General features: G+C 42.4%; 1 protein-coding gene across 8 annotated transcripts in view; it reads right to left on the reverse strand.

The window, feature by feature from the left end:
- Window positions 1-3890, reverse strand: part of NTRK2 (neurotrophic receptor tyrosine kinase 2) — a 307987-nt gene extending 304097 nt beyond the window's left edge. For 7 of the 8 annotated variants that reach the window (XR_006741271.1, XR_006741270.1, XM_036433649.2 and 4 more), the window contains exons 1-2: window positions 3746-3890; window positions 2684-3261 (exon numbers count right to left, since the gene is read on the reverse strand). Coding sequence is in view for 6 of the 8 variants with exons in the window: in XM_036433649.2 (XP_036289542.1) it covers window positions 2684-2892 (209 nt within the window). In the remaining 2 variants the exon portion in view is untranslated. Of the gene's footprint in view, window positions 1-2683; window positions 3262-3667 lie in introns of all 8 variants that reach the window. The other variant, XM_045580081.1, reaches the window with a different exon arrangement.
- Between the last annotated feature and the right edge of the window lie 21223 nt (window positions 3891-25113).

The following is a 25113-nucleotide window of genomic DNA, read 5'->3' on the forward strand; positions in this document are numbered from 1 at the left end:
CAAAATGTCAGCTTGACTTACAATATGCTTGTAGAAACAAAAATAAACTTGTCTCTTAATCAATACATATATTTTTTTAATGTTATACCATGACCTTTCTCTGAATTCTAAAAGGCACAGTAGTTATATTTTCCCCCAATGTATAGATATTAAAATATATGCTATTTTTAAATGATACAATCAACTGTTGCTTATTTACTTATATTATTCCTACTTTTTTTAACGGGAACATGTAAGTTTAGCTAAGCACCATTAAACCAGAACTTTGAAACATGTTATTTTAGGAATACCCTTGGGACTGATAACAAGTTTTTTAAAAAAGTGTAATTTGGTTCCAACTGTAGCTGGTACCTACTGGCCAAGAATTGAAAAGCTGTTCAAGCAAATATTAATATGTAAGAAAAAGAACACAGATGGTGAGAGTGAAACAAGCTCATCCACTGATGTCATTTTGATATCAAAACAACAAAATTCAAAATGATGATACTAAGTGCTTTCTAAACAAGAATTTCGATATGTTTTACAGATAAGAACACCTGGGGCTCAAACTGGCTGGGCTCAATCAAAGCTGAGGGACAGAGCAGGGAGCATACTTTTTCCCATTGACCAGTCTAATTCCCCATCCTAAACATTTATAGCATTGATACCTCTCAATGATCTTAATTTCAACAAATTTTCAAACCAAAGGATAAAAAACAAGAGTAGAAATTAGGAGTGCCATTATTGAATGAGTAACTGTGACAAATGCTTTGGTAAATATAACCAAAAAATCCATTTTAAAAAGCCTGAAAATAGGAATCTATTGGATATAAAAAACAGCAACAACAGCAATTATGAGAACTACTATAAGAAAACTCTGCACAAATCTATTGATTTCTTCTATCTCGGGCAGCTATGCATACTAAGATTTAAAATAACATTTTAAATTTAAAAAGAGTTTTAGTGTCCTTTTCTCTGATTGTGATTTTAAAATATGAAAGTGAAAAAAAAATGTTAACATGAAAATGACTAGCCTTATCTCATTTTCTCCCTCTTTAGGTTATCTCTTGCCTAAGACAGAATTTTAAAAACAACAATAAAACCACATCTAACTGGACAAAGGCACTCACCCTGATCACAAAATAGTCTGAAGAGCTCTGAATTCTATATGGCTTTCTCCATCTGACTACTGACACCCCATCTCATGTAAAAGACACAACCTGACAAAAAACCACAGACACCCTGACCAGCTTGGTGAGCTTGGACCAGCCCAAACTAGGGCCAGCCTAGGGCCAGCGCAGGGTCAGCATGGCCAGGGCCCTACCTCAGGCCCTGACTGCTGCTATCCTGGAGGGAAAAAAAAAAAGATTGAGAGCCGAGCATCCTGGATCCAGCCTGACAGCTGGCTGCTCCCTGCACATCTCAGTACTGCTAGGCCAGCATGTTTCCCCTCCGTTCTGTTGTCACTTCCTTCTGGCTGAGCCTTATAACAAGAACATCCCCAGTAGAACAAACAGAGACTAGGAGGGTCTCTTACTTACATGAATTAAAAAACAGGTTATCTCGGTCACACGTTGGCAGAAACAGGGTGTGCGTTTTCGGGGGGGGGAGGGGGGGGAATATGCATGCGCACTCGACAACCGGAAGGCCACAGCCCAAGCCCTACTTTCAGGGCTGCCTATCTTAGTATCAAACATGTAAGAGAAACTTTGCATTGCAGCCCTCTACGTGGGTGAATAAAATCTGTTAATGGAATAAACGGCAATGTTGGGGAGGGGGGACCCCTCTAGTAGAGTTGATAGGCGAATGCTGGAGGAAGGACCGGTGAACTCCTACTTGCTGATGTATTTGTCACAAGGCATAAAAAGAGGAGACAGAAATGGACGATTCTGCTTCTCCGTCAGATCAGAACAAGTTCAAATATTGCCAGGGACCTAGGGTCCCATGCTAGAGGCAGCATTCGTCTGAGGACTACACAAGGCTTCATCATCCAACCTTGTCCTGAGAAATTATTCAGTGGACAATTAAAATTTATCATCCAACTGGTCTTAAAATTATATCTCTGAGAAGTCAATTCCAAATTAAATCAGACCAGGCTTTTAGGCTTCCAACGATCACATTTTCCCTTTTGAGCAAGTGCTTTTCAACACTCAGAACTTCTCCTCTTACAGATCATGTTCAAGGCCATCTCTGGAGGCAATCTCCTAAGTAAAACCTTGATGTATAAAATGAAAAGGGACAGGGGTCAACTCCAAACTTCAGAAAAGGATGTTAGGGGGGAGACTCTAACCCCCTTTAACAAATTTTAAAAAGTTAATTATCTTAACCTCCTTTCCAGTAAATAGTACTAGAACGCCTCCTAACACAAACATACACATAGCATCTTAGGACACAAAAATGTTCAAAACTAAGTTATTGCATATGGAAAATCTAAGACACTCCCAGCAAGACTTTGAAATATAAAGTGCCTATAGAATGCCTTCCCACAAGTCTGTCATTCCCATAGACTATATTTAAAACTTATTTTACACTGTCACACTTCTCCCCGAGTTATCAGCCCCAGGCCAGTGAAACAGACAGCTAACTGACAGGTGGCCCAGCCCTGCGCGTTCATCTCTGACTTCTCCCCAGACTGGAGACAACATCCATGCCCAGGACAGACTCGCCAGGAGAGAAGGAAGAAGGGAGAGCACCAGGAACTCACATTTCGGTGATGTTCTCAGGGTCCACCGTGTTATCCAACCTCGGGAATGCCATGATGCCAGGAATAGGGTCGCTGCACCAGATCCTGGAGGCGCTGCATTTGCAGGACGTGGGACAGGCGAGAGCGGCCCTCCAGAAGCCCACAGCCAGCCAGCAGAAGCCCCAGAGCCGTGCCATGGCGGGTCCATGCCACCTCATCCAGGACGACATAGCTAGCCGCCTGTGCCAGCCCCAGTCAGACTGAGTACGTGTCCCTGCGCTGCCCCGGCCGGCAGGCCTCCGCTGCCCGTGCTGGGCGGTCTTGGCCGCGCTCACCGCTCTCTCTCCGCGTGTGGGTTGCAGGGGGCCACACAGCCCAGCGTGTCCGGGGCTGAGCGTATCCTGGCGGGCAACACCGCTCACAGTGGCAGAGGCATCTCCGGCCTCCTCGCAGGGGGCGCCACCGCCGCTAGGAGCTCCGCTGTGGCCACCGCAACATGGCCCGGCACGCCGGGCACCAGCCCGCGGGCTCCGGGGACTCTCCGGGACTGAGCAGGCTCCTCGCTAGACACACACGGAGATCCCAGACGCACCTCGGGGCTGAGGACAAACAGACATGGGTAAGACTGAGCGCAGGACCCCAGACCCCAAGAATTGAGGCACACACACTCTCCTTTTGGGGCTCGCTTCCCCCCTACCCCAACCCCAGCCCAGGGACTGTGGGAAGAGGAATGCCCAGCTCCCACCCCAGAAATAAACTTGCCCCTCTCGATGGCCCTGATGCCTCTTTCCAAGTCTGAGGTCGAGGGGTTGGGAAGCTAGGGCAAGGGTCCCCGAGCATGGATTCCATGGCACAGGCCAGGAGAAGGACCCTTTAAAAAGGGGGGACGACAAGCCTGCCTGCCGCTGCCACCATCGGCTTGGAGACGGGGCCCCAATGATGCTGCAGAATCCGCCGCCGCTGCTGGGCGCAGGGGGCGCGGGCAGGTGGCGCGGCACGTCCCACCTGGGGAGCCGCCTCGGCCGCCCCAAGGGGGGGACAGTGAGGGCCGACACCACGGAGGGCACTGTCCAAGCTGCTCACCCGGCTCCACGCCTCCCGCCTGCCGGCGGCGCCCGGGTCCAGGCTTCTCCCGCCGCCGAGCACCGAGCGCAGAGAGAAGAGCGCACGCCAAGGAGCAGAAGCGAGACTCCTGCTCCAACCCAATCCCAGGAGCCGCCGCCGCCGCCGCTGCCTCCGCCTCTGCCACTGCTGGCGAAGTGACGTGAGGGCTGACGCAGAGCAGGGGCAGAAACTCCAGAAAATTAGCCTGAAATCCAAAAACACACACGCTCATACACACAGGAGCCCATAATACCCTCCAGACAAAAGCAGCCGCAGCCGGGAGGGGAGGGGAATCTGGGGGCGCGCGGGGAGGAGGGAGGCATCGGTGCCACCGGCCAGGAGCAGGCGGCAGCGGCAGCAGCATGTGGGAGTTCACACACATACGCGCACATACGCGCACACGCGCACAGCCAGGCTGTGTAGACGCGTGCGCGCGTGCGTGCGCGCGTGTGTGTGAGTCCCTGTGAGCCTGTGCGTGTGTGTGTGCATGTGTGTGCGCGCATTTAGATCCTGGTACCTCCGAGATGGACCGTTCCGCCGCCCGACGCCTCCCAGTTCCTAAATCCTAATTCTCACCGCGGGCTCTTCTACACATTGCACCAGAGGCCGTGTCTCTCTCTCTCTCTCTCTCTCTCTCTCTCTCTCTCTCTCTCTCTCTCTCTCTCTCTCTCTCTCTCTCTCTCTCTCTCTCTCTCTTAAATGGAAACCCGGTTCGGTTCGGCTGTGAAAAATACCCTGATTCCTATTACAGGAGAATTCCCTCCCCCGCTGTGTTCTCCTTTTCCCACCCTGCCTAAAAGGGAGGACGAGCTAGCTTGAAAAAATAAATACATATTGTAAATGCCAAAACGTGTTCGGCATCCTTAACCAAGGATAACCGCCCCCATTCGGGGACATCGCTTTGGGAACCCCGGTGGTTTTGGAGGGTCTTCCTGTCGGTGCTTTGGTAGAGGGAGGGGAGCCTCTAGCTCCCTACGTGGGTCTTTTTTCCTGCGGTTTTCTGGCACCACACTCCCGGGAAATAGAGGCTGCGTGTGCGAGGAAGGGAGCGCGCCCGGCTCCTATCGGGTTCCCTAAATGCTCGGCAGCAGCCCTGGCCTGTCCAATGTGTGGCGCCGCGTCATTTTCTCTCACCCGTCAGCCTGGCAGGATGCAGCCCTTCCCAGATCGGAACCTCACTCCCCGCGATGCCCACCCCGACTCGGGGCACCCAAAGCCCTTGCTCCCCTGCCCTACCTGGTGCGTTTTTCCTAGGAGCGCGAGTGTGCGCAAACGCGTGCCCTGCGCCCGCGCTATACCGAGAGCACCGCAGGCATCCAGCTACCCAGATTCCCGGCAGGACCAAAGCCTCGGGGTCTCACTAGAGACAAACCAGGCGATCCCGGAGGGTCGGATGACAAACCATAACGGCTCTGTGGGCTCAGTTAAAGGATGGCTGCGATCGTTGTGGGGGCATTTGCAAGCCTGGTCTGTGAATCCGTCCTCCCATTTGCGGCTCAGCGAGGCTGTTTTTTCCGCAGTCATTTAAAAGGGACTGGGAAAATGCACCGCAGTGCCAGGCGCTTCCGAGGGCTCTGGTGCCCCCGCGCGGGGAGAGAGCGCCCAGCACGCTGGAAGGCACAAACCAAGCGCCACGGCCTAGGCGGGCACTGCTCTGGGCGGGCCCAGGCGCCAGATGCGCAACCTGCGGAACCTCCAAGGCCTGAGCGCCCTTGTCCGGCTGAGTGAAAGGCTGGCAGCTCACAGAGCCAGGAAGGGCGACCGGATGGGATCTCATGCAAATGATCACCCTGCCGAAACCGGTTTGGCTCAATGGATAGAGCGTGGGCTTGGGGACTGAGAGGTCTCGGGTTCGATTCCGGTCAAGGGCATGTATCTTGGTTGTGGGCATATCCCCGGTAGGGAGTGTGCAAGAGGCAGCTGATAGATGACTCTCTCTTATCGATGTTTCTAGCTCTCTATCTCTCTCCCTTCCTTTCTGTACAAAATCAATAAAATATATATATTAAAAAAAAAAAAAAAAAAGAATGATCACCAGTCTGCCCACAGAGGCTGGGTGGGAGAATAGAAATAGTCGAACGTTCAGGTAAACGCTTTAATCTCCATGACGCATCCAGTGGGGTTTTTATACAGATCCCCAGCGATGTGTGTAACCACACACACACACACACACACACACACACACACACACACACAATCTCCATGAGGGGCAGGAAGAAAAGGCCAGCAGGTCTGTCTCTCTCCACCATCACTGGATTGTGACACCTCTTGGATGCTGAAAGGCAAGGCTGAAGTTCATTTCTCTGCTCAGCCACCTTTTCCTGCTGGGTGAGGACTTGCTAAAAAGGGGAAGCAAAGGGCAAAAACCTCGTGGTCCAGGTCACACATTAACACTCCTGCCTGTCTTGCTGATGTCCTTAATGGAGATGCCCCTACAGGACACCTGGGGGGAGTGTGAGTGCATAATTGCCCACATCTCTCTCTCACAACCCCCTCTCACCCCATTTTCCTCAGGAATGGCCCTTTGCATCCTACTGGACACTAAGTGTCAATACAACATCAAGATTCTAATTATATTAGAATATTTTTAGAATTTGTATTATAGTATATACTACTGTTAGATTCTAAATATACCTCCATCGAATATCTCCCATATAAAATTAAAACTGGCAGACCCACTTCTAATTACCCTTCACCTGCTCAGTTTTTTCCATAGTCCTTGCCATTTTTAGCAGATCATTTACTTACTTATTATATGTAATGTTTACTATATTTCTCCTAGTGGAATGCAAACTCCTTGAAGGCAGGAGTACTTTTGTCCTTTGCTACATCTCAAGGATATAGTAAGTATTAAAATGTGTGTGTGCGTGTGTGTGTGTGTGTAGTGAACGAAATGAAACAAATTAGCTTTTTATTTTTTTTAATATATTTTATTGATTTCTTACAGAGAGGAAGGGAGAGGGACAGAGAGCTAGAAACATCGATCAGCTGCCACCAGCACACCTCCCACTGGGGATTTGCCCTTAACTAAGGTACACTCCCCCTACCAGAATGGAACCCAGGACCTTTCAGTCCGGAGGCCAACACTCTATCCACTGAGCCAAACCAGTTTTGGCAAAACAAATTAGCTTTGAGATTTCTCAAACAGGCCCTCTTCACTCTCAAGTTCTTAACCCTAACATGACAAGTCCCTCTGAACAATTAAATCCCTCTGAACACTCTCTCTCTGGACACTCCACAATATCCTAATCCTCCCTGTGCTGAGAGGCTGCCTAGCACTTCTTAAAGCCTTACTTCCTGCTTCCTCTGGTAGCCACGTATAGTCTAGTACTGAGCCAGCGAGGGCCTCCCTCTCACGCATGCTGGTAACTCAAGATTAGCATGCACAGTGCCTGAAACACACTTGGCAATCAATAAATGTTTCTTGATTGATAAAATGATCGATCTAACTCAATTCTAAGAACTATGAGATATTGCACAGAGATTTCAGGAATTCTCAGACAGGAGAAGATGAACATTTTTTAGATGGACAAAATTAAATAGAAGTAATTTACTCCAAATCACATGAACTCTTTACAGCAAAGGTGGAGACTGAGTGTTGCAACTCTTGCCTGTACTGGACCATGCTGTCTAGAACAACATTTCTCAAGCTTTTTTTTTTTTTTTTTTTTTTTTTTTTTTACCATGATCCACAGCATAAAATTTCTTTCATATCACAATCCAAGGCACGCATACACACGTACATATAACTTAAAAGGAGTTTCACAAAACGAAACTTACTCTTAATACATGAAATACACTAATTTTTGTTTTCTGTTTTATACCATTTTATTTGTAATGCTTGTAATAACCCAATACATTGATTTTAATATCCAGTGCTGGGTTGAGAAAACAAAGGCACTGCCAGCTTCTGCCTCTGACTAAGAAGTGATAGAGAACAGATTTACTTCAAACCAAATCATCAATCCCAAGAGGATTAAAGGGAATAGGGTTAAGGCAAAATTCAAAAGAGAAATTAAAAATATTACATAACACAATGTACACATATGTCAGTTGTATCTCAATAAAACTGGAGGGGGAGAGACATTAAACATTTTTTAAAGAATTCTTTGGATTCTACTAAAACATCTTAAAATTTTTAAGAGAAATTTTATAACTCAAATACCTGTGTTAGAAAAGTGTCTATAACCAGTGACCTCAGCTTCCACCTTAAGAAATCGGAAAACAAAGAGCAATTTAAACACAAAGTAAACAGGACAGAGGAAATAATGAAGATAAGAGTGGAAAACAATGCAATGAAAGACAGAAAAGCAAGAGAGACCATCAATGAAGTCAAAAGCTGATTCTCTGAAAGACAAATGAATTTAGTAAAACTTAGCCAGACTGACCAGGAATGAATAAGGAAAGTCACAAATTATCAATAACAAGAATGACAGCAATGAAAACACTAGAGAACTTATGGGTATTGAATAAATAATAAGGTAATATTATAAATTTGACAACTTAAATGAAATGAACGCATTCCTTGAGAGATACAAGCTTAAAATATCACTATAGAAGAAATAGCCTGAATAGTTCTGCATCTATTTCAGAAATTGAATTATTAGTTAAAAGCCTTTTCCTAGCCCTGGCTGGCATTGCTAAATGGTTAGAGCATCAGCCCATGAGCCCAAGGGTCATGGGTTTGATTCCAGTCAAGAGCACATAACTGGGTTGCAGGTTCCCTGCCGTGGTTGGGGCTCATGCAGAAGGCAACCATTGACGTGGCTCTCTCACATCAACATTTCTCTCTCTCCTATCTCTTCTTTCTCCTCTCTCCCACTCTGTCTAATGGGGAAAAAATATCCTCCAATGAGGTTTAATAACAACAAAAATCATTTCCATAAAGAAAACTCCGGACCCCAGTGAATTCACTGGTGAATGCTACAAAACATTTAAGAAAAAATAATACCAGAAAATGAATAGTAACAGATTATTATCAGAAAAATAAAGAGAAAGGAACACTTTCTCACTCATTCTATGAGGCCATCATTGCCTTGATTCCAAAATCATACCAAGACATTACAAGAGAATCAAACAACAAAGCAGTAGCCCTCATACATAATGCTAAAATTCTAAACAAAATATCAGCAAATGATTTCCAACAAAACATCAGACATTCAAAAACACCATAATCAAGTGAGGTTTATCCCAAGAATGCTATCTTACTTTAATATTTGAAGATCAATCAATTTAATTTACCATGTTTATGAACTAAAAATAAAAACTATACAATCATCTCAAAAGCCACAGAAAAGGTCAGTTTAATCAAATTCAGCATCTACTTCTGAGATTTCTCAGCAAATCCTATCTAATAAAAGAGTAATATGCAAATTAGCCATCACTCTGCTACATCCATAAGACATGCCCACAAACCATGCCCACAAGCCAATCAGGAGAAAATATGCCAATAAACCCAACCAAGATGGCTACATCCACAGAGAGCAGGAGGGAGGTTTGGGTTTCCCAGGCAATGGAGGAAGCCAAATTTTCCACCTGCCCTTGTTGGCCTAGGCCTCCACTCAAGGCTACCAAATTTCAATTATAGAAGGTAAACAAATCCAAACAGAAAAGGCGGCAGCCATGGAGCCAGAAAAAGCAAGAGGCTAGAGTTGCCCCTGGCAATGGAGGAAGCCAAGCTTTCCACACTCCCTGGCCAGCCTAGGCCTTCACTCCAGGCTACAAAGTTTCAGTTATAGAAGATACATAAACCCCAACAGAAATGACTGCTGCCACAAAGCAAGCAGAAGCCTTGGCTCCCCTCCAGACTAAAAAGTTTCAATTGTAAAAGATAAATAAACCCCAGATATCAGGCCTCCACTTGGGTCACTGAGGGGCATGGCCAGCCTGCAAACTACCACAGGCCCCTTGCCCAGGCCACTCCACACCCCAAAGGAACCCCCACCCTGATCCAGGACATCCTTCAAGGCAAACAAGTCGGCCCCCATCTGTGCACCAGTCCTCTAACCTATCTAATAAAAGAGTAATATGCAGATTGACCATCACTCCAACACACAAGATTGCTTCCCCATGTGGTCAAAGATCCTGCCCCCATATGGACACAAGATGGCCACCACAAGATGGCCGGCAGGGAAGGACAGTTGGGAGGGACCAGGCCAGCAGAGAAGGGAAGGGCAGTTGGGGAGGGGGACCCAGGCCTGCTGGGGATGCCAGTTAGGGGCAAACAGGCTGGCAGGGGAGCAGTTAGGCACCAATCAGGCTTGCAGAGGAGTGGTTAGGGGGTGATCAAGTTGACAGGCAGAAGCGGTTAGAGGCAATCAGGAAGGCAGGAAGGTGAGCAGTTGGGAGCCAGCAGTCTGGGATTTTGAGAGGGATCCCAGATTGGAGAGGGTGCAGGCTGGGCTGAGGGACACCTCTCCCCCCATTCATGAATTTTGTGCACCAGGCCTCTAGTTAGAAATAAAATGGAATGTCCTTGACCAATAAATAGAATCCTAAAACAAACAAACAAAAAATATGACAGCTAATATAATGCTTAATGTGGAAAATGGAATGCTTTTCCCAAAATATCAGTAAGGAGATGAGGGTATCCACTTTCACCAATTCTCCAGCATCGCATTGGAGATTCTAGTCAGTACACTATGTCAAGAAATAGGAATAAAGGACAATGGAATCAGTGACCAAAATGGAAGCACCCCAACAGAAAAGAGGATCCAGCGGGGCAGAAGCAGGCTGAACCAGTGATTGCTTTCTTCATGCTATATCAGTCTTCCCTGTAGCCAGTCCACCCCCAGCAATGCAGCAGCACACGATGACCTTACCTGATCCCAGAAGCAGCAGCCTGCTGGCTTCCTTTGCTTGTGAGCTTTTAACACAGTTATGGGGCTGGTTGTAGGGATCAGATTACCTCTGTACTGCCTGGGTTACATTGGACATCTTATTAGAGGATGCCAATGAGCTTCTTGTTAAGTTAACCTTTCCTCCTCCTTTATCTTTTCATTCTGGATATAATTTTCTTTGCAGAAAGGAACATGTTCCAAGTATTTCATTTGGATTTCAGTAGCTACTGGAGAAAGAGAGAAGAGGAAGGAGGAGGAGGAGGAGGAAGAAAAGGAAGGGGAAGAGCAAGGGGAAGGGAAAGGAGAAGGAAGAAAGGGAAGGGAGGGGAGGGGAAAGAAAGGGGAGGAAAAGGGGAGGGGAGGGGGAAAAAACGGGGAGTAAGAGAGGGAAGAGGGAGAAACTACTCTTCTTAATATCTACCTATGAGTGGAACACATGTAAACTCTTGCTACAGTTTGGCATAGCTCTTGATATAAAAAAGATATTTTCCCTTTTCTTATTTTCATAAGAACACTGAGAAGAGGTCAACATAACTTAGCCCAAGACTCCTTTCATCTGAGAACCAGGCCCTAAGCCAGCCTCCTCCCCAGCACATATGGTCTCTGCCTCTTTCTATATCCCTTGTACTTTCCTAGGAACTTTGCTCTAGAGCCAAAACATGCATGTGGGACCTAGCCTACACATATTTAGCAGCAACTCAAGTTGAGCAGAGCCATATTTTAAAACATAGGGCGCTTGTGTGTGTGTGTGTGCGCACACACACACACAAAAAAAACTTTCCACTTATTTTTAATCTTTTCTCTCATTATCCTTCTTGATTACTATTTATTTTTCAATATTTCTCAGCGACACAACAGGTTTGTTTCTGCTCTGTTTCCTATCACTTTTCTCCAGACAACCATGGGGAGTGAAGCAGACATAAGACTGCCATCTTGTGCCCAAGACAGTTATCATTGTTTCTTTTGAAATCAAATGTGATTTGTGGGATTTGAGAGAAGAAGGCCTTGGAGTCCAGGTCTGATTTCTCTGACTGAGGTTTTCCCAGAAGCTTTATAAATTTCCTATCTTTTGGCTTTTCTTTTTGACTTTCTCTCTCCAGGATCTCATGAGTCATCTCTTTGTTGAAAGCCTTCCCCCCCCCCCCCCAAAAGACTCCAATTGTGACTTAGAAATTTAAAGTTTTGATGCCACTACCTATGCTTTTATGATTGAACTCAGGGGCCCATCTCAGGACACTGGGCATTTAGTAACTAAAGCATAACATGTCATTTAAAACCAAAGACCTTGTGTGTCTTCTCCATATCCTACCATCATTTCTACATTGGAAACTGATTACTCATGAATGGTGTACTGCATGCCAGGTGGCTGAAGGTCTTGTGGGGACCTCATCAAAAGTGAAAACGTTTTGCCCTGGCCAGTTGGTTGAGCAATGTCCCATACACCAAAGGGTGGCCAGTTTGATGCCAGGTCAGGGCACATGCCTGGGTTATAGGCTTGATTCCCAGTAGGGGTTGTGTAGGAGGCAGGCAGCAAACAGTGCTTCTTTCTCACATTGCTATTTCTCTCTCTCCCTCTCCTTTCCTCTTTCTCTAAAATTAATAAAAATGCTTGTTCTGGGAAAATCCTGTAAAGAGGATGAAGAGACAAATTACAGAGTGAAAGAATGTATTTGCAAAATGCATAGCCAATAAAGGAATTTATATCTAAATTACACAAAAAAAAAACCTCAAAACTTAACATAAAAGCCAAGTACAATCCAATCAGAAAATGAGCCCCGATATGAACAAATATCTATGAGGAAATATAGATAGTTAACGATTTTAAAATCATTAACTATTAGAAAAATGTAAATTAAAATTACAATGAAGGTTTCACTACAGACTTTTCTGAATTGCTAAAAACAATTTTTTTAAATAGTGACATTAAATACTGTCAAGAATATGAAGAATCTGGGCCATTCATTCCATGCTGGTGCAGCCACTCTGGACTATAGTTTTGTAGTTTCTTCTGAAACTAGAAATGCACTTACCATATGACCCAACAACTGCACTTTGGAGTATTTATTCCAGAGAAATTAAAGTCTATGTTCACATAAAAACTCATACATGAACATTCACAGCAGCTTTATGTATAATAACCAAAATTGGGAACAGCCCTAATTTCCCCAATGTGTGAATGGTTAAACAAACTGTGGCATATTCATACCATGAAGTACTACTCAGAAATAAAAAAAGGATGAAGTACATATATACACAACAATTTGGATGGACCTCACGGGAATTACTTTGAGTTACAAAATGCCAATCTCAAAGGATCAAATACTACATGATTCCATTTATATTATTCTCAAAATAAGATATATAAGGTGGAGAAAGATTAGTGATTGCCAAGGGTTAATGATTGACAGGGGAGAGAATGTTAGAGTGTGGGTGTAGCTATAAAGGGTGAGCATGAAGGAGCCTTGTGGTGTTAGCTTAGTTCTGCATATTGATTATGAATAATAGTTACATGATGCAACAAGTGTGATATAATTGCATGCAACTACACACACACACACACACACACACACATACATAAATACACAAATAAGTACAGGTATAATTGGTAAAATCTGAATTAGCCTATAGACTGTACCAATACCAATGTCCTGGTTTTGATATTGTTCTATAGTTGTATAGAATATCAACATCGGAGGAGGGGTTCATGGAACTTCCATGCACATTTCTTTGCAATTTCTTCTGCATCTGTAATTATTTCAAAATAAGAGGGTTTTTTTATTTACAAATTTCAGCATATTATTCCTAATTAATAATAAACCATTTATGCTCTACCTTGCAATGGAACACAACACAGTAACCGCCATTGCACCTGAACTGAACACCAAGATTCTTCTCCTTCCCTCCAAACTGGATTGCACCTAGGCAACCTCATACAGTGGCTTTCACAATTACTGACTAATCCAATGTAATAAGAAGAAACTAAATCAAATATCTCAGGAACAAAGGGGCCTTTGTCATTCCCCAAAATCCCATCCGCTCAGGATTTTCCCTCCTGTTGAATGAACTGTGAGTCACCTACCTTGAAGATTAGCTGATGAATAATGAGTGCTTACAAAGATAGTGGAGTGAGTGCCTAGATGTATTCAACAAAACAAGCCAACTGCTCTAGGAAACAACCCCCAATTTCAAGTGGCCTAACACTATAAAAGTTTTATTTCTCACTTCCTTGGCAAAGTCCAAAGGAAATAAGCTGATTGGATGACTCTCCTCCCACGGTGACTCAGGGATCCAGGCTCCTTCATGCTATGTCTAGTCTATCTTCAATACAAGTTTGCTCTGGCAGTATGTCACTGCAACTAGCAGGAAAGAGAGGGAATATATTGAATGGAACAGGATGCTTTCCAGGTCAGCTCTGGAGCAACATGCATTGCTTCCTCCAGCCCTAATGACAGGGCCCCGCCTAGAAGCAGGTAAGCTCAGAAATGTAGTTTAGGCGAGTGCCCAAGAGAGATAATGGTTTGATGAGCATAAAGCAAGGCTCTGCCACACCAACCTTTCTAGAGGCACTTTTCCTGAAAGCAGAAATCAACTGTTACAAGACTGAAGAGGAGATGGGATGGGAAACATGGGACTGAAGTGACCAGAGTGTGAGACACTGAAGATTGCGTGGAAGCTCCATTTTCAGGAACTACCAGCAAACCATAACTTGTTGGCATTCAGAAGGATCCTGAAATGTCTACATGGTTGAAAATCGCTCTCACAGCTCCCAGGGTGTGATCATATGTTTTGCCAGTTGTTTTTCTTGTTCCTTATACTAATATTATCCTGCATGAAAGAGTTATGCACTGTAAATTATTCACACCTCAATTCTCCCATTTCTTAAAGGTGAAATAATTCACCAAATAGAGCCCCGGAAAGAGAACAGTTCTCTCACTAAATCCCCCGTATAAAAGCTGAGCTAGTTAGAGCATAGAAAGCCCATAGCCTCTAGTCATCTTTCCTTGCAGCACAGAAATCTGCCAGAGCTTGCAAACAAGAAATGCATTGCATCATGGGGTGAACAGACCCAGTAATACAAATTTTCCTTGGCCACACTCCCAACGGGGCTAAATTTGGCCTCTCAGTGGCACAGGTGGGTTATAAAAAGACCTAGTCATCACAAAAATGCTCTGAATGTGAAGCAAACCTACTAAATATTTATGACATCCATTTTAACCCAAGATGGGATACTTGTTTATTTCCACCTGGCACCACCCAATTGTACATCCTTTCCTGACCTTCCCACAAAATTTATATAAACCCCTTATAACCCAACACTTACTGCTCCATCATTACCAGGCACAGGCCGCACAAGTTTGACATGCTTGCTCTAGATATTTCTTTTTTTTTAAATACATATTTTTATTGATTTTAGAGAATAAGGGAAAGAGAGATAGAAACATCAATGATGAGAGAGTATCATTGATCACCTGCCTCCTGCACACCTCCCACTGGGGATGGAGCCTGCAAACCATGCATGTGGCCTTGACCAGAATTGAACCCAGGACCCTTCAGTCTGCAGGTTGATGCTCTCCAGCGAGGACAAGATATTTCTGTGTTCCTTTGAGAAAAAAAGGAAATTGAGGCTTTGAAGTAACTTGATCAATATTATACAGACAATTGGGATTATAGCCAAATTTCAGTCCTTAGATTCCAAAACCCTTGCTTTCTGCACTAAGCCACACTACGTGAAATCCCTGTTACCAGCCCCACCTCTCATTCTCTGAGCCGTCCCACATGAATAATATTTATCCATGCTCTTTGAGGAAAATGATTGTTTCTGTACCCTGGACCCTCTGTGCATCTCAAACTAATCTCACCCAATTTGTCTTTCGACTCTGAGCTTTCTGCCACACCAAACCCTCCCCTTGCCCCCCCCCCCCCCCCCCCCCCCCCGCCTCGACTTCCTTCCTTACTAACCCCATGACTATGTGGTTTCACATCATTATGGAAACACCTGAGGTCACATTTATTGGAAAACCTCAAGCTCATTTGAGCAAAGGGTGCCTTTCCCTGTTCTCCTGAACCATTTCCCCAAACCTCTACCTCAATTATAAAAGCCATACATTACCTATAAGCCTTTCTCCTAAAATGCCACTTTGTGTAGATAAAACGAATTAATATCACTCCAGTATGGTGGGAGAGAAAATGTGGCTTCCTGGGGGGGGAAAATGCTTCTAAGAACATCATCAAAGTGTTTACCAGATGCAGCAGCTCAGGAAACAAAGGCAGGCAGGCAGAAGGTCAAGAATACATGGAGTGAACATAAAATAGGATGGTTCTTTGCCAGGACTACACAGACGATGTGACACTCAGAAGTGGAAGTTAAAAACCAGTACCAGGCATGGAAAACAGCAGGCAAAGCCACAAATCGAGAGAACCGTGGAAGGCCTGTAATGTGGGGGCGTGTGGGGGTCACTCACTTACCTCATTGGTCATATCCATGCAGAGTGACCACAAGGCAGCAAGCATTTGGGGGTGGGGGGAGAGTGGATGAGTCAGTGAGCAGAGAGGCCCTTTGAGAAACAAACTGGAATAGAAAATGAGCTTAGCAAGGAATGGTAATCAAAAGCCCAGATAACCAAAGAAATAAACTCTCATTTTTCAGAGTCTGGGAGCTGTTTTGGAAATGGGGTATAGGATGTAGGCCAGACAGGCAACACAGACTGTGTCCTCCCACAAGCAGCCAATATTACAAGCTTGCAGCACAGTCTCCTGAAATTTGGGAAGCCAGTGTACTCCCAAATTCTCTGATGTCCTTCTAAGGCGAGAAATTAGTATTCCTGGTGTGGATAAGAAGAAGGGGTCTGAAGAACAGTAGATGCTCAGGAATTTTGCTCATTGTGTGTGGCACATAGTCTCTCCTATTGACTAAATAAGCCTTTAACCATGGTAACAGTGCTTTCAGTGGGGACAAGATGCCACCTGGTGAAATTGGAAGAGTTTGTGAAAAATTTTACAATGCATGTGTAAAAATAAAGTGATCAGTCATAGTTCTAACTTATTCCAAAGTGCAGGGAAGGGATGTAACCTGTAATAATTTAGCAGGCGTCAATGAAGGGTAGCACAGTGGTTGGAAATCGTTTAGAACCTTATTGCTCAAGGAAGCCATGAAAAGTTGATGATGACATAGGTCATGTTATATCAACAGAGACAATCTCTTTGTTCTCTGTGGATGCATTTACAACACTCACCCAATGGGCTTTTGTCATTTCTAACATCTTATTGGGAATGAGGTTTTCAGAATCACAGTTAAATTGCCAAGTGATCCAAAGAATAAACACGAGTCAACTGGCTGGGAAATTCATACAGAAATCTATTAAAAAGATAGTTCCAATTATAGATAAAATCAAATCTGAGAAATTTGTATAGTAAAATAATTTCTTTAAATATATGACTAAATATTAAAATTATATATATTAAATATTTTTTCACCACATGTAACTTCTGAATGTTAGTGACAAATAAATCTCCAAGACCTAAAGAAAACAAACAGTGCACTTTGACAATGTAGCTAAATCAAAACAACAACTTGTAAGTTTCTGAGATTGTTTTATAAATTGTACATAACTTGGCAGGTGCTTCGGAAAAGAAATCCCCTTAAACAAAAATATCAGAAACAATAAGACACCAGCAACAGAATATCCAGAATATCAGAAAAATTATGGGTTTGTCATTGTGATCTATCCTTTTTTTTAAATATATTTTTTATTGACTTCAGAGAGGAAGGGAGGGAGGGAGAGAGAGAGAGAAAGAGAAACATCGGTGATGAGAAAGAATCACTGATCAGCTGCCTCCTATACACCCCACAGTGGGGATCAGGCCTGCGACCTGGGCACATGCCCAGACCAGGAATTGAACCTTGGCCTAATGGTTCATAGATCGACAATCAACCACTGAGCCAGGGTATACACACCAGCCAGGATCATCCCTTTTTTAATACTAAATCTCCATCACAGATAATAAAATAATTGGGTGAAGGGTCTGATTGAGAGTTTAAAAAATCTCTAAGCAACTATATGTTGTTGAGAGTTAAGCTGAATTTCTCAATCTGATTGGCCAATAGAAGAAGCCTCCTATTTGGAAGACACTTAAGACTAAAGAAATAGAGACTGCATCTTCCAGAGCAATGATTTTTGACCTCCCAATTTAATCAAAGTGTTTCCAGAGCCATAACAAGACAATTTTATTCACCCAGTGTGACATAATATTTACTAAAAGGAGGAAATTCTACCTACCTATTTCATTTATTCTCCTATTGATATGGTTTTAATTTACTTTATTTAATTTATCCTCTTACCATTATTAATAATCATTCTATTAATATGGTTATATGATTATAATTATTTACCTGGCTCCACCACATGATGGCCTGATGCAGAATTCAATAGAACATACCAGAATCCTCTGTTTGCCTCTATCAATTGTCCCCTTTGCTCCTGAATACATTCCAAGCAAGGGAACATGATTCTATGACATGGGTGGTCTTTGCTTTTCTTTCTTTAACATGAAGCTTCACAGCCCAGACTATCTATCCCCAATATACCAGGCTCTTCACCTTCTTTAACTCTTTCTAATAATCAGTTTCCTATTTTTGGTAATTCCTAACAAAATGTCAGGAGATTTATTACAATGGATGTTAAAATGCTTACATTTTTATTTCCTGATTTATAAAATATTTAAAATTGTAAGGGTATACACTCCAAAGAAACATGGGAAACAATGGGAAATAATAAACAATGCTTATTGAGCACTTACAAGGAGCCATTCATCATCTCATTTCAACTTTGACCCCAAATGAAAATAGAGATACTATTATCCCATTTTACAAATAAGAAAACTGAGGCTCAGAGATGGGATCTTGGAAAAGCTACACATCTGGGAAGTGGCAGAGCCAGGACTCAACCCTAAGTCTGTCCAACTCCAGTCACCGCTCTTAAGTACCATGTCAGGGTTCCCAACCACTTGGGGCTGGCTGGTGACCATGTTTTTGGTCAGTGGTCAGCAAACTCATTAGTCAACAGAGCCAAATATCAACAATACAATGATTGACATTTATTTTGAGAGCCAAATTTTTTAAACTTAAACTTCTTCTAACGCCACTTCTTCAAAATCGACTCGCCCAGGCCATGGTATTTTGTGGAAGAGCCACACTCAAGGGGCCAAAGAGCCACATGTGGCTCGCGAGCCGCAGTTTGCCGACCACTGTTTTAGGCAGTCAGCAGTGCCAAGTAAAAGATACTCAATTTTTTAAAAATTCTGAAATTATATTCTTTCTACATCTTTTGGGTTTGAAGCATCCCTGTTTTTATGAAATGGTGTTGTATTCGGCTATTCATGTCCGTTCTCCCCTCTCTCATCACAGCCACTGTGGTGGCTCTCATGGCAGCTCTCCCCCAAGCAGCGACACAGGAATCCAGGTAACTGCTCTTGTGTGGATCCACCGTCTTCAATTTCTTGGCTTTAACCTGGCCCAAGGAATGGGAGAAAGAGCAGAAAAGGCTTTCTGGCTCTTAATTGCCTGGGTCTGGAACTAAATCAAGTCATTTTTGCTTACACTCCATTAGCCAGGCCGCAATCAAATAGCTCCACCTGACTAGAGGGAGGTGGGGAAATAGTCTTCCTGTGTGCCAGAAAGTCTTGTGTGAACACTGGTGAATGCTGGAAGTTGCTATAAGAGATGGTACTAATAAACAGCACATGTTTTGTATCAATGCCCTTACTTAGCAAATTCAACCATTGGTAACTCTAAGTTGCAATTCTAAAATATTGTTATTATTCTTTCATATTATTGGCACATAAATCTAAGACTCTACTGCATCACAATCAATATGGTAAATAATAAAATAAAATATTCAGATTAATTTATTTTTAAAATAACTATACTGAGACAGGTTAAGGGGCAAATAATTTGAAATTCCGCACACATAAGAAAGGCCCCTTTTATACTCACAAATGAGTTTGTAGCAATATCACTAAAAGGATAGACTATTACTAGTTTTTACAAATACTTGTCAATCCTTGTTTATCATCACACTTTCTGTACACCAGAATTCCCAGTGTATCACAGATTCCGTGTAAAGAATAGTGATCCAATTATTAATAGATTATTACCAGTAAGAAGTAAATATGTAGATTTCCTCTGTTTAATAAAATATCGATGCATCCATTAGGACTTTCAATCCGAAACTCAAAAATTTATATTTTTAAGACCTACACAATCAATGTACACAATTGAAAAAATTAATGCTATCATTTTCTTGGAAGAAGAAATTCTGTGTTCCTTCTGTAAAGATCTTATACAAATTGCACAGTTGCCACACTAATTCAAGGTGGTTGAAGGAAAAAAAAAATATGTCTATAACTTAAAAAAAAAAAAAATGTAATGCCTAAAATTGTAATGGTATTTCAAAAGCATTGTTTTGGAAAGTAGGTCTCAATTTTTGGATTGACCACCAATTTTTCAATCTAAACAATGATTTCTGAAGTGAACTGTAAAATATTTGATGTGACTGAGGAGCAAAAAGAGGGAAAAGCACCATGGATCCTCACTGCCTGGATCCAAAGGCTATCTGATGTTTCTCAGCCCTGATGGCGGGTGGGATTGTCCTCTGATCATCTACCGCTCAAATTCAGAGTAACAGCAAGCCAGGATGTAAGTTACTGGATATTTTAAATAATCTTCCAGAAGCAACCAGGAGAACCGGAATCCAAGATGGCTGCACAGGTAAACACCTAGCCGCAGCCGCACACAACAATTTCAATAAAATACAACTAAAATATAAAATGGACATTACCCAGAACTACAGGAAAGTCGACTGACTGGAAATTCTATGATGAGAAGCAAGGAGAAAACCAGAAGGAAGAGTGGAGGAGCTGTAAAAGCCTAAGGTACGGAGACATGCGGAGCACGCGGAGAGGACGGAGCTGGAGAGGAGGGGGCGGCTGAGTGCCTGGCTGGCGTTCCCTAGCGGGAAGGAGATAAAAGCTCCGACTGTGCTGGGCCCCAGTTCCGACTGCTCTGAACCCCAGTTCTAGGCCAGACCCTGGGGACCCAGGCTCAAACAGAGGGAGCTGGGCTGTAAGGCAGAACTCCGGAGGAGCAGCAAAAGGAGGTCCTGGAGGCGCGGGAAGGAGACAAAAGCTCCGGACTGCTCTGAATGCCACCACCAAACCAGAATTATATGAATTGCTGAAGGGGGTTCTTTCGGAAGAGAAAGTAAATAAAGATAAAAATTATGAACAACAAATATGAACTATCAACAAGTGAATCTAAAAACCAAGGAAATTAAAAAATAATCTGATGAACAATAAAAAATAAATAAATAAATAAATAATCTTCCAGAGAGAGTGTTTGCTTGGCTGAACACTTTGACAGTGATCTGCAAATCCACTAAACCCATCTGGTTTTGATTCATTCGTTTGAGTCAACACAATAGTTTGAGATGATGTCATTCATGTCCAAAGTGATTTTTTATACAATTGTCTTTAAGCCTTGACTTTTTTAAAAAATTCAGCAACCTTTATGCATTGGTGAAGTAAAATCACTTCTGAAAGGTTCATATAAACTTCTCAAAAGAGAGTTTTAAACAAACCTACTCTTGGGGAAAAATAATCTTCAATTCCTAGTTTACAAACACAGATTTTTTTAAAATAGCAAACCAAAACCCCAATAAAGAAAGATCTCATCTGAAACTCTTTAATTACTCAGCTCCTATTAAACCCCTTTGATGCTTCTTCATAAATTATTTTGCTAAGACACCAGTAAGAGCTTGTAAACTTCAGATTTCAATTTACCAACAGACTATGTGCCATATCAGTATCTCATAAGCACCTCAAATTCAACACAACCTAAACTGAACTCGTCATCTCCATAAAACCTATTCTCTGCCCAATTGTATCTTCCTTCACTGGATCCACCCAATCTCAAAACTTTTAAATCATTTTTGACACTTTTTTCTCTTCTCCCTCCACATCTCGTTGTCAATTCCTATTGCTTGTTTCTTGAAATAGCTCTTAAATTCGCTTCTTTTTTTCAGGGCCACTTTGATTACTTTAGCTCAAGTATTTATTACTTCAAGCCTAACATTACCAAAACTTCCTTACTCGTTTGCCCATCTCCTCTTTCCCTTCTATCTACTGACTCTGTTCTCATCAGTTACACATCTATTTTTAAATATTTCTTGGCTTCCCATTCCCATTCCCACATTGAACCCAGCCTCAAGATTTTCCACGATCTGAATGTCTTCCACTCTTCCTCTGTACACACCCTCACCTAAACTGCAGCCAAAATACACTTGGGATTTCCCAGACACAGCCTCCAAAGTCCTTCCTCTCCAATATGGGTGTGGATATAAAGTTTCTATACTTAGGAACTATTTGCCATTGATATTTTCCAATACCTTCTCTGAAATCACTTGGAGAAGTTCACAAAAGTACATGGATATATATATATATATATATATATATATATATATATATAACTTTATCCTTTTCACCTATAACGAGACACTTCTTAAACACTTTTTTAATATTTAACTGAACTAGAAGTGAGGTGATTAGAAAGCATTGTAGACAGAAAAGCATGGTAGACTGGGAATAGCTTAAAATTTCACCCCACACCATCTTTACTCTAAGTAAACACCTAAGCCTGCATGTGGAGACACTTAAAGGGCATGGTGGTAGCAGACATGTCAATGTTTAGCTCGGATGCCCATTAAAGAAAGTATTGGCCCTGTAGCTTCCAGGAGCCAGGATGTCCAAAAGCCTGCAGGTGTTAACTCTTGCAGGATTTGCCCCAGCTTTCCTGCCCATGTTACCCCCTTCCGGGGCACCCAGTGCTTCCCAGTGAACTGGCTAAGACTTCATCATGTCTGTATCAGGGTCTGATGGCTTTCCCCACCCAACCCTTCTTCCTCCCTTTTCCTTTCTCAGGTGCTACAGCTCCATAACCCTACACTCCCAGCGCTTTCCAGAGCTTGCTTCACTGAGAATCAAAGTTGCATAGCATCTTTGGTCCAAATTTCATTAAACCAGTATTATAAGAACCTCAAGCAATCTAGCTCATGCAGAAAAATCTCCCCAAAGGAATTTTTCAGCATTTCATTTTTCAAACATTTAAAATTTGCCCTGATTAAGAAAGTAATTGTATTCTTTATAAGGAATTCAAATATAACAGAAATTCATAATGTGCAAAGCAAATATCTCCTTTAGTCCCAAACCTTTTAACCATCAGTGGCTTATTCCTCCAGGTTTTCTTCAGAGGCATATGCTAATATGTATAGTTGTTATTAGTTTACAAACTAGAATTACACTGCACTTTGTCTCAATTTGCTTAAAAAATATATGCTATATATTATCCCTGATGTCCCTACATGGGAATAACTCATTTGATTACCAGCTACATGAAATTCCACTGTATGACGATTTCATATTTCAAACATTTCCACATAATACAAAGACTTCACAGTTTATTTCAAGTTTACCTATTGAATTATTTGTGAAAACATATTATTGAACTTCATTTTATTTTTTATCATCTATTTTGGTATTTGGGAAAAGGGTAAAAAATGGAATTTCAGGGACTAAACCCATATTTATAATTGCACCTTTAGGTAGTAAGGATTTATGAATGGGTATCTGCTAAATGGGGTTTTGCCTGCAGTCTTAAGGAGCTCCCAGTCCTCCATCCATCCTCTTTGCCACACCTGCCTGTGACTTTAAGCACAGGTTAGCTGAGGCCTGGCTGATGGGGGCAGGTGCTAACCTGTAAGATGGACCCAGTCACTAGTGTCTCCTTCCTTTTAGATCACTAAGACTCTGTGCTTCCAAAAGACTCCAATGAACACCAACAGTGTGTGCAGTCATAGTTCAGCTTCTATTGCATATTTGAACACACTGCATAGCCTAACCTCTTTTTTCTAGGTAAGTAAGCCTTGCTTTTCAGAATCTCTGCTGAACAGAAACTTCCTTTGTCAAACTTTTAAAAAATGACAAAAGGTAAGGACATTTAAGGTACAAGCCCAATCAATGTTTGCATCACTGCCAGTTGAGTTTGTTTGGCTAGTGGAGCAAATGGTTTTGCCAAGGTGAACTCACCCTGTCAGACATTCCCCTGGTCTTTAAGACAGCTTAAGAGCTGCTGTGCAATTGCTGCCAGTGCCATTCTAGCAAAAATGTCCTTGTCTTACAGATGCCATGTGCATTTATTTGGCTAAAGAACCTGATAACCTCTGGGAGAGAGCGAGAGAGGTCTCTCAGGTGAACACAAAGGGCTACAAAGAAAAAACACATTATGCAAATACCAATAAATGGAGATCAGGAAGTTGATAGAATACTCCTACCAGTGATTCACAGATAGATTCATTTTCTTTAAACAGCTCTTTGAAAATAATGAGAAGCATTTAAAAATATGCTTTAAAAGTAAAAGTCAACCAATCTATTTTTCTTTCAGTTTTTCTTTTCTACTTGAACAGAAAAATCATCATTGAGTACCTAAATTTTTCAATATATGTACCAGTGAAGCCAAACAGTGAAAGTATAGATAGGGTGGAGAAACTACACTGAGGTACCAGTTCTCAGACTTTAATGTGCTAAGACCCACCCGAGAAGCTCACTAAAATGGCCAACACTTTGATCCATTGGTCAGAATTGGATTCAGTTCTGGGCAGTGGCCAGGAATTTGCACTATGATAACCCCACGTTACTCCCACACAGGGGACCAGGAGAGCACAATTTCAATTAGCTGAACACAGATCTAAAGCCTGCAGGGCTTCTTTTTCTATTCAGTCTGTGAGTGAGTTCCAGCATAGCTTTGGACCAGTCACATTCACCGTGTCCCAATTTCACTCTGTAAAGTGCAGTTAGTCATATTTGCCACCTACCTCATTACCATGACATGTGGGTGCATGAGATAATGCCTGTGAAATAGTTTAAATTCCTCACCAGAAAGGCGCTATATTTCAAGTATTGCCAGGTATTTATTTCCAGTGTTACAGTGCCATTTTGTTTTTAAGAGACCCACAAACAGTTGTGCCTTTGCTGGGAAAATGTGTTAGTAAAACTATTCCACTACAGGTTCAATCAAATTACACCAGTTGTGCACTGAAGGAAAATGAATAGGTATCTGCCTCAACTTTGACTTAAAAACTCAGTGATACAACAGTCAATGTCATTTTTCAAGTACAGATTATATTTTTATATTCCATTAGCAAGGGTTATATCAGAGAACAGAAACAGTAGGAGATGTACCTACTATATATCTATATATACAAATGAATACTTATATACAGATGTGTATACCTATACATGTATTTGGAGATTATTTGTATAATATATATATATATATATATATATATATATATATATATAGAGAGAGAGAGAGAGAGAGAGAGAGAGAGAGAGAGAGAGAGAGAGTTTGATTGAATATAACTCAGTGCTATAATCTAGCCAAGTTGGCACATAAACTAG

This window comes from Pipistrellus kuhlii, unplaced genomic scaffold, assembly GCF_014108245.1.
Source record: "Pipistrellus kuhlii isolate mPipKuh1 unplaced genomic scaffold, mPipKuh1.p scaffold_m20_p_12, whole genome shotgun sequence".
NCBI lineage: Eukaryota > Metazoa > Chordata > Mammalia > Chiroptera > Vespertilionidae > Pipistrellus > Pipistrellus kuhlii.